The sequence below is a fragment of the Myripristis murdjan genome, chromosome 22 (assembly GCF_902150065.1).
Source record: "Myripristis murdjan chromosome 22, fMyrMur1.1, whole genome shotgun sequence".
In the NCBI taxonomy this organism is placed as follows: Eukaryota; Metazoa; Chordata; class Actinopteri; order Holocentriformes; family Holocentridae; genus Myripristis; species Myripristis murdjan.
The window spans coordinates 7,645,806-7,660,921 of NC_044001.1; the positions used below are offsets into that span (position 1 = coordinate 7,645,806).

Sequence of the window (15,116 nt, forward strand, 5' to 3'; positions counted from 1 at the left end):
GGAGGAATCACTGAAGTGTGGTGGTGATAATAATGACCACTATAGTATGTTTTGCAATGAAGATTCAACCAAATGTATTATGATGATTAAATAAATAATAATCACGAAAGAGTCTGAATTTTCTAAAAAGGAATATTTTTATTTATTAGTTCACACAACGGAGCAGTGCCTCAACATGACAACAGTAAATCAAAGCAGACTGTGTCCAACGTATTGGAGAACAGATGGGTAAAATGCAATTCTGGCTTTTGCCTCGACAGCATCAACAAAGGAAACGATACAACAAAACTGATATCATGCAATAAGCTTGTGCAAACACCTTGTTCACGACACAAGCTCTCCCTTGCAAACACACACATGGCAGCAGCTCCTTGCTGATGGAATGGAGGGGTGTATGGGCCCATGTGAACAGTCTGCCGGGCCACTATCATGGGTAGTACAACTGTTTATGAGGAAGGAGCCAGAGACAAAAATCTGGCCGTCTTCCCCCAGGAAATCTGGTCTTTATTTCACAAGTCCGATCTTCTTGGCTTCTGTTTCATATATCAACAGCCTCCACATTTTTACTATGAAGACTTCTGCTTCTTCATCTAGAACCTGTGGAGCAATGGATGAAAATGAAACTTTATTGCAATGAAGCTGATTTGCAAAGTGAAAGCTAATTAGATTATGTCCAAACAAGTGATCCAATTTTAATGTGGGGGGGTAAAATGATGCCAATGTTTTAGTGGACTTCACTCTTGCGTTTTGACTGGTTTGACAGGTTAAGGGATGTCGAAAAACATCCCATACTGGTCTGAGCCAGGATCAAGTCACTGAAACCTTTGTGGGTAAACTGGTGAGGAGGGCCGGTGCCACTGTCATTTATCTTTTTTTTTTTCTATTTATTGAAAAGGACGACAACAAAACTACAACAGAAAGGAGACTCACAGATGGCCAAGCTCCCAGGCCAGATTCAAATCCAGGAAACTGTGAGTTCTTGGTATGCACTTTTACAATCTGAGCCATCAAGATGCCTGACCGATGGCATTCTGACTGCTCTAGTAAAGCCCTCAAGGGAAATTTGAGTAGAACAACAAAAAAAAAAAAGAGCAACAACCAATGTTTAGGCCTGCGATCCAACCAAGAACCACTCACCATAGCAACATCATCGAGAATCCCCTGGGGTGTGCTGTGTGCCATCACCTGGGGGGGAAGGAGCAAGCCTGAGTTAGAGTGAGCAAAATGCCAAACAGCTTGGCCAAAAAAATTCAAGAGGCAAACACAATGAAGTCTGAAGATCTAGTTATCAAACTGATGAGTCAAATCCAACCTTTGAACAGACAAAATCAACCAGTGTGGCCTCCTCTTCGCCAATGTATTCAATAATCTTCTTATTGATCCATGGTCTGATGCGGCGATCCATCAGGGTCTACAGAAAGAGAAAGTGGCACAGCGTAATTTTCAGCTACTGATAATCATCACAGCAAATATGTACCCAAATGACAACATCCTGAAATACAGGAAATCCATGATGGCAGCTAAGGAAATGGCTAACAAACACACGAGAAATGTAAAATATTTTTTCCAACAAGTGTAATGAATTAAGTTATTGCAACAAGAGAAGCAATTTTAACAACTCAAGTCTCCAAATTTTTGATATCAAGTGTTTTCCTAATCCCAATCGAATCCTAAAATTATTTTACGAAATAAGTGCAAATCCAGAGCTGCCACTCTTTTTACCGAATCAACCATGGCCCAGTCCAGTGGATAGGAGAAGAGCTCAGGCCTGGCAGTGGGGATCTTCTCAATGAGGCTCTTGATGTGCTTGCGTTTCTCTTCTGTGTTAATGCTGCCTTTGGCCCCTGAAATTTCTGCCCCATCCAGTCCCAGACTCTTGTCGTCGTCTCCATAATCCAGGGGCACCAGTTTTCTTTTGCGAGGCTGCTCATCGGCCTCCTCGTCGTCAAACTTGTTGAAAACGCTGTCGACGGTCGCCAGCTTCTTGCGCTTACCAGCGTTGGGCTGGCTCGGACTGTTGGTGGCACCTAAAGCAGAAAAACGAAACAGCCAGTTGATTCTGACACAAAGCAAGAGGGCTGAGAAAAAGCCCCGTGAATTCCCAGTTTGCCACTGCACTCACCCAGTTTGAGACTGAGGCCAATTTTAGGCCGGTGTTCTTCAGCAGGCTGGACCTCGGGAGAGTTCTCGCCTGGGATGATGATGCCGCAGGGAGACTCGTTGCCAGGTGTGTTTGGAGTCACATTCCCACTGGCCGAGGACACCGAGGGAGCAGTAGTGATTGGTCGCAACGTGGGTTTTAGATGCGGCTTAGCGTCTTGCGAGTCTTCACCATCTTGGTACTCATCATCCTCACCTTCCTCCACGTCATCTTCCGAGTGGTGCTGAACGGCACGGGACGTTGGCTCAGGCTGCCTTCCTGACCCTCTCTTCTCCCGGTCGCGGTCCCGGTCGCGGTCGCGGTCCCGATCCCTGTGGACCTTCTCCTGATTCACATCCTCCTCGGCATCAAGCTTCAGTGGGGGCTGGCGACGGCGCTCTGCCTCCTCCTCCATCTGCACAAATACACAATCCATCGCATGATGCAGTTAAATTATGTTCACAAGTTCATTCAGAAATGCAAGGAATTCCTCTTTTGGGCCTGAAGACACCAAGATGTACTAACAAAATATGAGACTGGATTAATCCAACACTAAGAGAGAGATGGGAAAACATGGAAAGAGAAAAAATTGGGAGTTTGTGCACCTCTGCTCTTATTAACCGAACCCGAACACACACACGCACACACACACACACACACACACACACACCTACACCTACATAACAGCAGGACAGAGAGGAGTGGAGCGTCCTCTGTGTCCTAAATACACAAGCACCTCCAGATAAAATATTCAATTTCTTTCTCAGAGATCCCAAGGATTCTGGGTTATATTTGATAACACCCTTTAACAGTTGAAAGGCTGTATTCTTTTTTTAGTCGGAGTATCTGCACATCTTAAAGGCTTCAGGGCGGATGGATAAAGAGGAAAATAAATAACGTAGTGCAGTATATCACACAGCAGTGCCGGGGTTTCTTGTTTGGATCAAGGCTGTACTAGCTAACGGATCAGAGGAAAAAAAAACAATCATAATCCACAAGGTGAAACGGCTGTAAACGGCACGGACGTGTTCACCACTCTACGTAAGACCCAGGTGGACTCACCCTCTGCAGCTCAGCATCGGGGTCGGGGTGACCCTCAGCTAGAAGCCTCTGCCTGATCTCCTCCAGCTCCTCCTTCTCCCTCTTCCGGTCTCGTTCATCTAATTCTGTCTCCTTTTCTCGGTCACGAAGCCGCTTCTGCAAAGCGCTGCCCCTGGTGTTGAGATTGAGAAAAAGTCAAGTAATAACTAACACACACACAAAAACAATAATAACAATAAAGAAAAAAAAAAACGGTATATATCCAATCCTTTCAAATTTGCATTAAGAATATCACCTGTAGTATTTTGGGTCATCTCTGTCATCATCATAATCTTCAAGGAATTCCTTCAGTCTTTTGGCTTCTTTCATCTGAAATTAAACATTAAGTAATATTTAGTATATCCATCATCAATCCAGGAATCAAGACAAACATAAAAAAAATGTAGGCAAATCCATAGCAATCCATAGCTTGCTAATTTTTTAGGCAACTACATTTTAAAAAATTGATTAGATCTATTGTTTTTGTTTATGTTCTACTTATGTGCTTATACTTTTTCTTTTTCAATCTTGCACCTTATTACTATCTCCACAGGGATCAGTAAGGTTTCCTATCTTAATTTATCTCATTAACAAATAGTTCGAGGAAAGTGTATTCATACCACTTGGATCAAAGAGTATTGTAAACAGTGTTTGTTTTAAATTGCTTGCAGTGCAAAGTAGGGGGGAGTTCACTGCCTCAAGAAAATGTAGATTAAGTTTCCAGGAAGAGAAAAGCATGATCAGGTGATTCTCTATTGCTTCCTCGTGTGAGTCTTAACTCACTGGTATTGATTTTATTGTCCTGTGTGGCCACCGCCGCCAATTTGAGACTCTAAATAGACTAAAACAAATGCTAAGAAATATTTACAAGCACAGTCTGATCCAGATCGGATATGAATTCATATTTACCATTTCACGCCGCCTCTCATCCTCCCTCTCCGTTTCTTTGCTGTAGTCGCGTGCCTTCTTCCTCTCCCGGATCTCCCAGTTTTTGAGGCGCTTTAGAAGACATGAAAAACTAATTTAACCCATACTGCATCCATCATACACAACAGTCAACTGTGTTGTTCAGCTTGAGTAGGAGTATGACATGGCGGGTGCTGAATGTACCTCCTGGTAAGCGGCCTCCTTGTCCCTAAGCCTCCTCTCGAGTCTCCTCCGTTCGTACACGTCCTCCTCATCTTCTTCACGGTCTCGTTTCTTATCATCTCTTGTCCTCTCTCTGCAGGAGACACAGGGCTATTAGACTTATTCTTGTGTAAATTTAAATCAGCCATGTGAAGAAAATGTATCAAGAAAAGTGGGAAAAAAATGCATGGACTTATTTCTGTGGTGGTCCGTGCTGTTCCTTTGGCCCTATCGGGGTGATGACAGGGGTCAACAGATGACAGGTGTCACCAGAGGCAAAAGGTCTTAGGGTCAACATCTGTGTTATATTCTCCTCAGAGTCAATACCATTGTTTTGAACTGAAAGGAACGTCATGCAGACTTTCAACCCAAACTGCATCATGCTACCCTAGGGGGTATGTGTGAAAAATACACATACAACTTAACAATACTTAATGTGGCGTAGGAGCTCGCCCTACAGGCTGTGAAAAACAGATTTTTTGATCTAAAATGTTTAAAGAGCTACAGCACCTTGAGCAGATCCGTGTGAAAATTGACATCATCGTACTGTTCATGTTCTGAGAGAGACTTTTGGGATACAAGGAAGGCTTTGGTGCCTTCTAGTGAAGCAATTTGGTAATGCTGGAGTAAACAGTGTCAGGAAATCAACACCGGTGTGAAAATAGCACAAATATATCACACCATCGTACTAGTGCTGTCTGAGATGACTGGTTTGAATTCAAAATTTTGACCTTAAGCTACAGAATCCCCATCAAGAAAAAAAACGTGTTTAACTCTGCAATAAAGTACAAAGATGCATCACTCACTCAAATTTTGTGCAAAAACATCTGTGGTGCGTGTATGTGATCAGCTCAGACGTCATGTTTAAAAGGCTGACAGACATAAATGGAAGATTAACCATACAGCTATTAAACCGAAAAGCAAGATCACTAGTGACAGTGAAAGACTGACCGTGGATGAGGACTTACTTATTTATGCTGACAGCTGAACTCCTCAAGGCTGTAAGCTGAACTAGTAATCGTTACTACCTATTACCAGTTATTAAAACTTCTTAGGGAAGTAGGTTGGCCTGAAGAGGTTAAAGAGAACATATTTCAGTTGAAGGACTGCAGTTCAAGACCCTGTGTCAGCAAGCATCCCTCTGCTGAAGTGTCCTTGAACTAATCACTAAATCCCAACCAGCTCCAGTGGTGTTTTTCTGTAGCTGGCCATGACCTCCACAGAGATGGCAAAGTGACAAGAGGTTTTTTTGCAAGCTATGGCCGCTGGGGGGGGATGGGGATAAATCAAGTATGACATTAGTCTCATCTTACTGACCTTGATCTGCTGCGGTCTTCGCTGACGTCGCGACTCCTGTCCCTTTCACGCTCCCTCTCCCGCTCCTTCGTCCGCTCTCGCTCACGGTCTCTGTCACGTTCCCGGTCGCGATCTCTGTCTCTTTCCCGCTCCTTGTCTCTTTCCCTCTCCCTCTCCCTTTCCTTCTCCTTCTCGCGGTCGCGGCGCTCCCTCTCTCGTTCACGCTCTTTGTCCCTCTCTCTCCTTTCCCTCTCGAGTTCCAGCCGTTCCTTTTCTTTCTTTCCTTTCTCCTCCTCCAGCTTCTGCAGGGGCCCAACAGGAAGAGAGGGGACAGCGTGTTAATTGGTTGGTAATATTTAAAAAAGAAAAAAAAAATCAATTAGAAGACACTTCAGAAATCTGCTGACGTGCACAAATCAACATGATAATCAAGTGTCAGGTGTTTTACGGTCCCTGATCCAGCCATGCTCACATACTGCTGCAACTCACTGCATTGAGGAGTAAGGAAGTCGTCTAAGAGCCCTGGTGTTTCATCCAGGAAGAGTGGTCCTGTGCTTGAGTGGGTTTAATATAGATGCTGCTCAGTTCAGAAGCTATTTACCAACAGGCAACAGACTTAAACTGCAGGTCAATCTTGAAAGGTACTGAAAAATGGGGAGCACTCTGGGATGATGTAAAGGTTACAGCAGGAATCAAAGCTACACCAGAAAAATGATGATATTTTTTATATTCTGCGATCCACTTTTGTAAATTATCACCCATTGTTGATCCTAAAATTTATTTTATCATTTTGCTTTAATGGAAGTGGCTAGGGATTCACCAGCCATTGTGGACTGTGGATAAAAATGTAATTTCCTGTCCTGGCCCCAGCATTAAGTCCTCCCATTTAGTACATATACTAGTAGTGATGAATTTCCCACATTATCTAACAAGTCAACTTGTCCTCTGCTGTTGCTACGTGCTCTTTGAGGTTCTGAGATCTTGCTCTGATGTAATAAGCTGACAGTCAAAAAAAAAAAAAAAAAAAAAAAAAAAAAAATCAGCAAAGGCAGAAAAAAAGAGATTGAATTTATACAAGAGATATGCTGACAATGGAAAATGTTTAACTGGAAGTGGTTTACTTACACCATAGCACCGCCACCAAATAAAAAGTACTTCCCAGCATTCACTGCAGAGTCATGTCCTGACTTTAGCGCACATTAAGTAAAGTATTCACGTAGAGCTCAACACATACAGCACAACGTTAACCTCGCCTGAGTTATGGAATTCAATTCCAACTGGGCCACTCGTGCTAAAAATGCACCTGGGGTCACATAAGGCACTTTGGCTTTATATTACTCTAGGTTTCCACCAAGTGGCATATGTTAAAAGGCACATGTGTCATAAATACAAGCCAAGGCCAACCTGTAGGTCAACAAGTTCAAGACGGGTCTAACTATACACTTAAGATCACCACTTCATAATTTCCTGGTGTGGTCTTACCTAACAGTACTAAATGGATTAGGGTGAGTCCAAGCTGTACATAGCAAACGGTCTTACTAAGTGAATTACATAATCAGGTCCCATGTGTTTTTTACATGGACATCTGAGATGCAGGGGGCAGAGCAAGAGACTCTGCTCTGGTGCAAATCCACTGCAGCAGTATGGCAGCTCAGTAAACAACTCAGTGGCAGACCCTGGAAACAGGGTTACACGATTTTGAGGAGGGTGTGGAGGTCATATTATGACACTTCTAAGTATTACAGTTGCAGTACATGTACATACTGCTTCTAATCCAGTTTACATTTCACTGCAAAGATTTAAAAAAAAAAAAAAAAAAAAAAAAACAGCCTTATTTTGTCTGACATGCAACTGGATGTGGAAGCCACAGATTCTGCTAAGCACCTTTCCTTCAGTATGAACGATTTGGAACCAACATCACTGAAATCATGTGTGCTTTTTCAAAGCAGATCTAAATAAATACTGAATATTAACCATTTAGCCTCTTTCTCAACAATTACCATAAAAAGTCATGGCTGCGTCTACACAGGATGATCCTTTTCAAGCTAGTGGTGTGCAACTTACAGGTGATGAGCTATGGCTTCAGCGCCTCTCTGCCCCTACACATCCTACAGACTAAGTTTGGGAGGAAAAGCAGGTCAAATGTACAGACAAAATAAAGAGAAAACATCTCTGAGTGATACCCGTTTAAATCTCAACAGTTCATCCACATACACAACAACAACAACAACTTGATGGTCCAAACAAATCAGACACTGTATTCCATGTTGTCACAAGGAAATTAAATTACTGAAGCAGTCTTACCTGTAGGCTGTCTTCTGGTGTCTATCAGGCCTCTCCAACCCAACAAATGGTACAAAAAAACCCAAACCAAACCAAAAAAAAAAAAAAAAAAAAAAAAAAACTAAACAGAATTAGGCCCACAGTTCAAACAACTCTTTTACAGATTCAACAAATTTCCTCCAGCTGTTACTGTAACTGCCGTACATCTTATAGGTGGTTAACAACATTCACATTACCGTGTTGAAATGTGGGTCTAATGCCTGTTGAGTGGACACAAAGGAAAGGAGGAGAGGGAGGAAATAGGTCTCAGCAAGAGGGCTGTCCAAACTGCCTTAGCATTTGTTTTATCCTACTTTTAGGGCAGTGCTTTGCTTACCACATCAGGAAACATCAGCTAGCATCTGACGAGCTGTCAATCACAGAAAACTATACTAAACTGACTTCAAAACTGTCTAAAGTTTCTGTTATTAATTATATTGACCTGTTACTGATTTAACCCAAGTCTAATATTTCAGCAAATCTGTGAAGTATGCAGTCTAAAAAACACCTTGGCTATGCTGCACTTACCTCTGATTCTATTGTTCCAATGAGGTGAAAATTGGTTTACTGCCACAGGTTTGACACGTCTAGTCCTGCAGCTTTTGACTAACAGGCAAAAACGTCACTATGATTCACCCGTATGCCAATATATATCTCAGTATCCTCTAACTGGTACGCTACAGAAATGGGAGGAGGGGTTCACTCTAGACACTGAACTGAAAAATGAGATATAAACAAAAAAAAAAAGCAACAAAAAGGAGGGAAATACAAGTAATACAAGACAAGAAAAGTGAAAAAACAAACAAATACAACAAGGCCTTACCTTATTTAGTCTTCAGAACGCAGAGTGCTGTGGAGGGGCGCTCCCTGCTTTAGCAACTTTACAGGCTGCAGTTCAAACTACTGCAGTGGTTAGGCTCATTCAGTTTCTGTGTGTGTTCCTCAAAACACAGCATTTACCATCTGAGGACCTGCAGAGGTTCACTGAGCTCCATGGCCTTCTGACAGACCCATGTTTTCAGTGTTTTAATCACTGCTTATTTTCTAAATGGGACCAGACCATACTCAACTAATCCATCTCCTCAATAAAAACCCACAAATACAAGAAAATAGTTTGAAGGTTGCAATACAAGCTCATACCTTAAGAAGAATATTAGCACCAAAACTTGGTGCAGAAACTGAACCAAAAGGCACCATGTTACGATAAACCTTGTCGGCCAGCAGAAATTAACTGAGAGCCAGTTGCCCCTTTGCAAACCTCCAGAAGGGAGCGCCCGAAATGTGTAAATAAGAAATTGAGCTCATACTTACATCCTATCCTCGCAACTTTTTCCAAAGCTCTGAGATTCATCTTGCTCTAGTCACCAAATGAACTCTACCATATTGGTGGGGTTTAATCAATAGATTAGCTTTAAAGTGAATTTAACATTACGTCCATGCACTTTGTGTGATGAATTTAGCTTGAGCTGAGGTAAACCTTTTAGTCTCAAATCAGTATCATGAACAGTGATAACTCTTAGCCATTTTGGAAATATTGAACTACAGCCATCAATGAATGGCTGAACAGTTTTACGCTTTAAAAAGGTACTATGAAATGTTTCAACTGATACCAATCGCATCCAGTCCCTTTATTGTTTGAATTTCATTGACTAATCTGTGTATGAATAGACAACATCTAAACTATAGTTGACAGTAACTGAGAATAGTCGTATGGAGGCATTACATCCATTAATTATACGAAATGCAGCTCCTGTTGCTGTTGAGGATGTTCAAACTACACAATGTGGAGTAGTTTCCTCCAAAACCTAATTTGAGAGTAATAGGAGCAGTTAAATACATTACCTTGTGTGTGTCACGGAATTTACTAATCTCTCTGGAAATCAAGTCTCTCTTGTCATCCTCCATCTCCATGGCATTGATATCCTCCTGACACAGAGGAGAGAGAGAGACACAAGACACAAGCACACTAAGTACTCTGCAATTACTACAGATAAGATACTGCAAAAGGTTACTACATCATAAGCTTTAAGATGGTACCGTATCACGCAAATAATCCCAGTCACATTATAAGTCAATGATACATGCCACTTTTTTTACTCTGGATTTCTAATATAAGTAACCAAAGATTTTCCAATAAGCATGAAGGAGGATTCACAAAAGTAGTTAAGAGGAGTAATAACACTTTGGGCAGTTTAAAATATGTTTGAACATTTTATAACTTGTCTGTCCTCCTTCAATGAGAGCAATGCCCACTGTTTATGATAATTACACAGTTTTTCATATCAGTCTTACCATTTTGAGCTGTCTATTCAAATGTTGAGAAAGAAGGGTCATTCTATTATTACCACAAAGTATGAATACCGGAAACAAAGCGCCATTTTGTTCATGCAATTTTTGACAATTTGCATCGTTATACTTGCCACTGACATCATTCCAAGGCCTGTCCTTTCAGCTATGATGGGTGGAATTTACTGGTCTATTTTCTCTATTTTGTAATTATGGTCATTAGTGAGTGGTTCAATTAACCTACTCGCACTTTATCAATGATTACCAGGTTCACACTGTAAGGTATGAACAGCTGGAGAGAGCATAACGTTCTCTAGACCATCAAGTGACACTACAAGACTGACTGATTGGAGGACTATCTCTCCTGTTAAAAGGGATTTATTTAGAATGAGCAGATTTGGCTCATCACACAAAATGCGAGAGAGTACCTCCTCTTTCTTCTCCTTGCGCTTTTTGTTGCGAGGGTGACCGTCAGAGTCCTGCGAGGGAGCATTGAGTTCACTGGCATACTCTCGGATAAGGACTTCTATTGCCCCCTTCACGACCTGGTCCCGACGCTGGGTTTCCTCATCAAGGACCTCCTCCTCATCTTCGTCCCCGTTTTTTGACCCTGCACTTGCTCCCTACAACATGAAGTCAAAAAGAGGGTGAAGGTTGGAGGGAGGGAACAGAAAACAAAACAGAAAGAAAGTCATGCCAGCATCTTCAGGTTTTCACAGAACTGTTACACGAATTTTGAAATCCATACGCTTAAGTGGCATGCTCAACTCATCTGTTATTCAAGTGGTTAGCAAGAACACATACCCCATTGGCACTCTTCTTCTTGGCCTTCCACTCGTCCAGCTGGGCCTTGGTCTTGGCGTCTACCTTGACCAGCAGCTTTTTGTCACCTAGCAGCAGCTCGTGCAGGAGCCTGAGAGCTCGCAGTGTTGACTCGGGCTCCTTGTACTCACAGAAGCCAAAAGCTTCCGAGAGGTAAGACAAGAAATGTTCCATAAAAGACTTGATTACTTAGAAGAAAAGGGAAAAAACTGTAACAACAGACGAGTACGCACTTCTGATTTTGAATGTAGGAAGTGTTATAATGCTTTAAAGTACCAACTGAGGCCTCAATTATCTGCAAAATCTGACATGTAAAGAGACAACTGCTGGGGGACAATATAGATGTCTTGTGCCTTGTTTGTTTTTACCTTGAAGTTTCCCAGAAGCACCCTGCACCCTCTTCCAGCTGAGTACAATACCACATTTCTGCAGTGTGAAAAAAATAAGGAAAATGAATTATTTAATGTGACATCATTCAACAAAACCATAAAGCCAAGTCAGATTTTAGATCTGAACATTACTCCACTACTGACACTGCATCATACCACAAACTGCTTTTCCCTACAAGCTCTGACAACTAAAACAGAGGTCAAGCTCCACGTCCTACTCGTGTTCAGTGAACTCACCGCTAGCAGCTGTCTGACCAACATGTCGGATGCCTTTTCAGAGATGTTCCCGACGAACACAGTGGTGGTGGGGCCACTGCTGCCGTCGTCTGCGTCCTTTGATCTCACGGTGCCCGGGTCTTTCTTGGGAGCTGCCGGCTTCTGTGCTACAGAGACTGTGGTTGGGACAAGGACCTGCAACAATAGGGGGGAAAATAAAATACATCTACCGAATCCCACTGTCATTTTACATTTACATACTTTTACATTTGAAGCATTTTGTTGGTGCAACTTAAAATAACTGCAGCAGTACAAAAGGCAAATTCTTCTTCAACTGCCAACAATAATTGAGTTAAAGGGTCAATGAAATGAGTGCTTGGAATCAAAATCAGACTAGATGACTGGAACTGGACTCAAAAATATATCTAGAGTGTATAAGAATGACAGATCAGGCAGAGTGGCTAATCCTTCGACTGGAATGCAGTAAGACCTCATGTTTCTGACTCACTGTGGGTGTGGGGGTCATTATGCCCATGTGAACTGGGATCATGGGGGTGCCTGAAAATGGAAACAAAAAAAACACCACTCAGAAAAACAATCACTGCAATACCAAGGACAATATCTGATAGTTATGATACTGTTACATGGGGCTAGGCCACATATCGATATCATATCAATATTGCAATGTGAAACTAGATATCACCTGGGATTTCTGGACTTATTACACTGTTCTGGCTGTTCTATTATTTGCCTATACCTGCTTAGTCATCATATCTACATTACTAATGACTGTTTTATCAAGAATCTTGACCTTTTTGGGTAGATTGTGCCCCCTTGGCCCATTTCAGGCATTTAAACTTTAGGGGGTGGGTGAGGGAAAATCACTGCAGTATAACATTGCATCAATACATCAATAAATCAATACAGGGACACCAAGTATCGATATTGTACCACCAAGAATGGATGCAGCATTTATGACTGTTTTTTTCTGATAGTGTTGGTCAGTCTGTCCCATTGTGCTGCAATTAAAAATTACTTAAGTTTTCCCCTAGAGACATAAATCTCAATATAATCGCAATACTCAGCATACTGCAAAATATTCAATATTGCAATACTATCACATAATGACTTATGTATGGTGATAATATTGTATTGTGGGGCCTCTGGTGATACCCACCGCTATTCAATTTACAGATGGTTAAGATGGTATTACATCTACATATTTCTCTTTCTCTGTCGGTTGTTAATGCATTCCCCTAATCAGACTGTGAATCAAAATTACGTCGCCTTGCATCCTCTTTCTCACTGTCACCTCTGCCTGGCTTGTGTTGTTGGCATGCCAGGGCTCATGGTGCACACTTGGCGATGAAGAGTGTAGGATAGTTTTCCTGACTCAAATCAAACATATGATCTGCAGGCTGGTTTGGAGAGATTTGACCGCCCTGGAGCTTAAGTACCTGGCGGGACCGCCGGGGGAAACCCAGCATACTGAGGAGGAGGGATCCTCGGGGGAAGCTGCGGGATGCCAATCTGCTGGCGGTTGATGTGAGGTGGGTAGGACATCCTCCACGATACCTGCTGCAGAACCTGGAAAACACAGGTGGAGAGAAGAGCAAAAGAAAGGGCTGTTAACGCTGCTTAGGGCTGCATAACATCATCAGAGTCATCACACCGTGTCGGTCAATATTTAAACCCTTAGCAGCCAAACTAGGACCCCTGCCCGGCCATGAAGTCCACACTATACCCCACGTTAGCTAACTTAGCTAACACTAGCTACCGCGTTACCTGGCTACTCTTTTGGCCTTGCTAGTTAACGCTAGCCGCAGCTGGCACACTAGAGTTTCGCTCACCTGTACTCAGGCGTAAAGTGTGGCCAGAAGCAGATTTTCCTATCGGCTATCCAAATATAGGCCCATGAAGCACCGCTACGGTCAAGAGAAACACTTAAAGGTTGGCGTTTGAATCGTCACCGGTTCGTTAGCAGTAAACGTGTAGCAACTAACAACTGGAACCTATTCTTCTCGAAATGCATCATGGGATGGCGCAGTGTGGCGCATTGGCCGTTTTGAGCCACGTGGGGGCGCCAGAGATCGTGATTTTTTTTTTTTTTTTTTTTTTTTTTTTTTTTTGCTGGCGAGGAGTCTGGTCCGGACTGTAAATAATAAAAGTGTAGGCGAGGCAGGTGTCCCATTGGGGATCCAGACACGCCCAGACATACCGGGATCATGAAAAGGTCTTACACCGGCGAAACATACACCTGTGACCCACTTACAGCTTTACATAAGATCACACCAGGCTGTACTGGTCTGTAAATATAGCTAGGTAGAGGAAAAAAAAAAAAAAAAAAAAAAAAAAAAACTGTATTTGATATTAGAGTGAAGAGTATTACCTCTGCTTTATAATATATAATAGAAAAGAAACGCACACCAAGAATTATAGTGAGGTGCTGATCACTGGAAGTCTTGAAACTAGTTTAAAAAAAAAAAAAAAAAGTCATACAAAATGTCATATGGCACCATATTAGAATCAGAATCAGAAACAAAAAATATATTATTATTATTATTATTATTATTATATTTATTATTATTATTGATCCCAGAGGAAAAAATTGCAGATCTCAACCCTGTATTTACTGTCATTCATTCTCGACTACTGGGAAATAATAATAAATACAAGGCACTGTGCCTAAAAAAAAAAAATAATAATAATCCCCTTAAGTCCTAATTTGGCAATATTAGTTCATGAAAATGCATTTCTTAGGTCACTGAGAAGGGCGCAGATGGCGCTGAATCCATAAACATGATGGGTCAGTTGCAGATGCTCAATTTCTCAAGAGGAATAACATCATAAGAAAAAGAAAAAGAAATGAGAAATGTAACAAATGTGTCTTTAAATATGTTTTTAAAAAATGTAATATTTCAAATTTCAATGTAATAACGGCCTTCCTCAAGATCAAAAACATGGTAATACACGATGCTGCTGCTTTAAATAAATGAAAAAAAAAAAAAAAAAAATGAAAGTGGTCCAATAATCAAACAGTCTCCCCTGACTTTTTATGTAAGCGCGATTTCATACTAAAAGATAGTCCTATTCATCTCCTTTAATCAGTGTTTACGGCCTCAAAGAGCTTTATAGGTTTATGATTGATAGAAAGAAAACACCAACAGCCAATAGGAGAAAAAAAAAAAAAAAAGAAAGAAATCATGGGAAGGGTTACAGTTGCACAATGGGACGTCCATGTTGGGCAACAGATGGGTGGTGAAATCAGATCGCTGTGTTTTGGCCGTGGCTCCGCAGTATGTACACAGAAAACCAGGCCAGCACTCAATGTAAACATGCCCATCGACACACGCTTGGCCGCGGCCGTGGAAATTTCCGCGGGCCGCATGGACAACACGGCCGGAGCGCCTCACAACAATCATGTCAAATCAGTGTGC

The 15,116-nt window shown here is 41.9% G+C and overlaps 1 protein-coding gene across 2 annotated transcripts; it reads right to left on the reverse strand.

Annotated features, from left to right (window-relative positions):
- Positions 1–118: 118 nt before the first annotated feature.
- Positions 119–13,710, reverse strand: rbm25a (RNA binding motif protein 25a). Of its 2 annotated transcripts, none has more exons than XM_030081725.1 (18): positions 13,530–13,710; positions 13,137–13,266; positions 12,188–12,237; positions 11,701–11,874; positions 11,443–11,500; positions 11,057–11,217; positions 10,681–10,875; positions 9,809–9,889; positions 5,666–5,946; positions 4,331–4,442; positions 4,130–4,219; positions 3,477–3,550; positions 3,203–3,353; positions 2,123–2,555; positions 1,723–2,027; positions 1,313–1,411; positions 1,138–1,185; positions 119–597 (listed from the first exon to the last, which is right to left on the reverse strand). In XM_030081725.1, exons 2-18 carry the CDS (start codon positions 13,240–13,242, stop codon positions 505–507), a joined length of 2,511 nt encoding a protein of 836 aa, XP_029937585.1. In that variant the 5' UTR covers positions 13,243–13,266; positions 13,530–13,710; the 3' UTR covers positions 119–504. The 2 variants fall into 2 exon arrangements, with proteins under 2 accessions (XP_029937585.1, XP_029937584.1); XM_030081724.1 differs by having other exon boundaries at positions 9,809–9,892.
- Between the last annotated feature and the right edge of the window lie 1,406 nt (positions 13,711–15,116).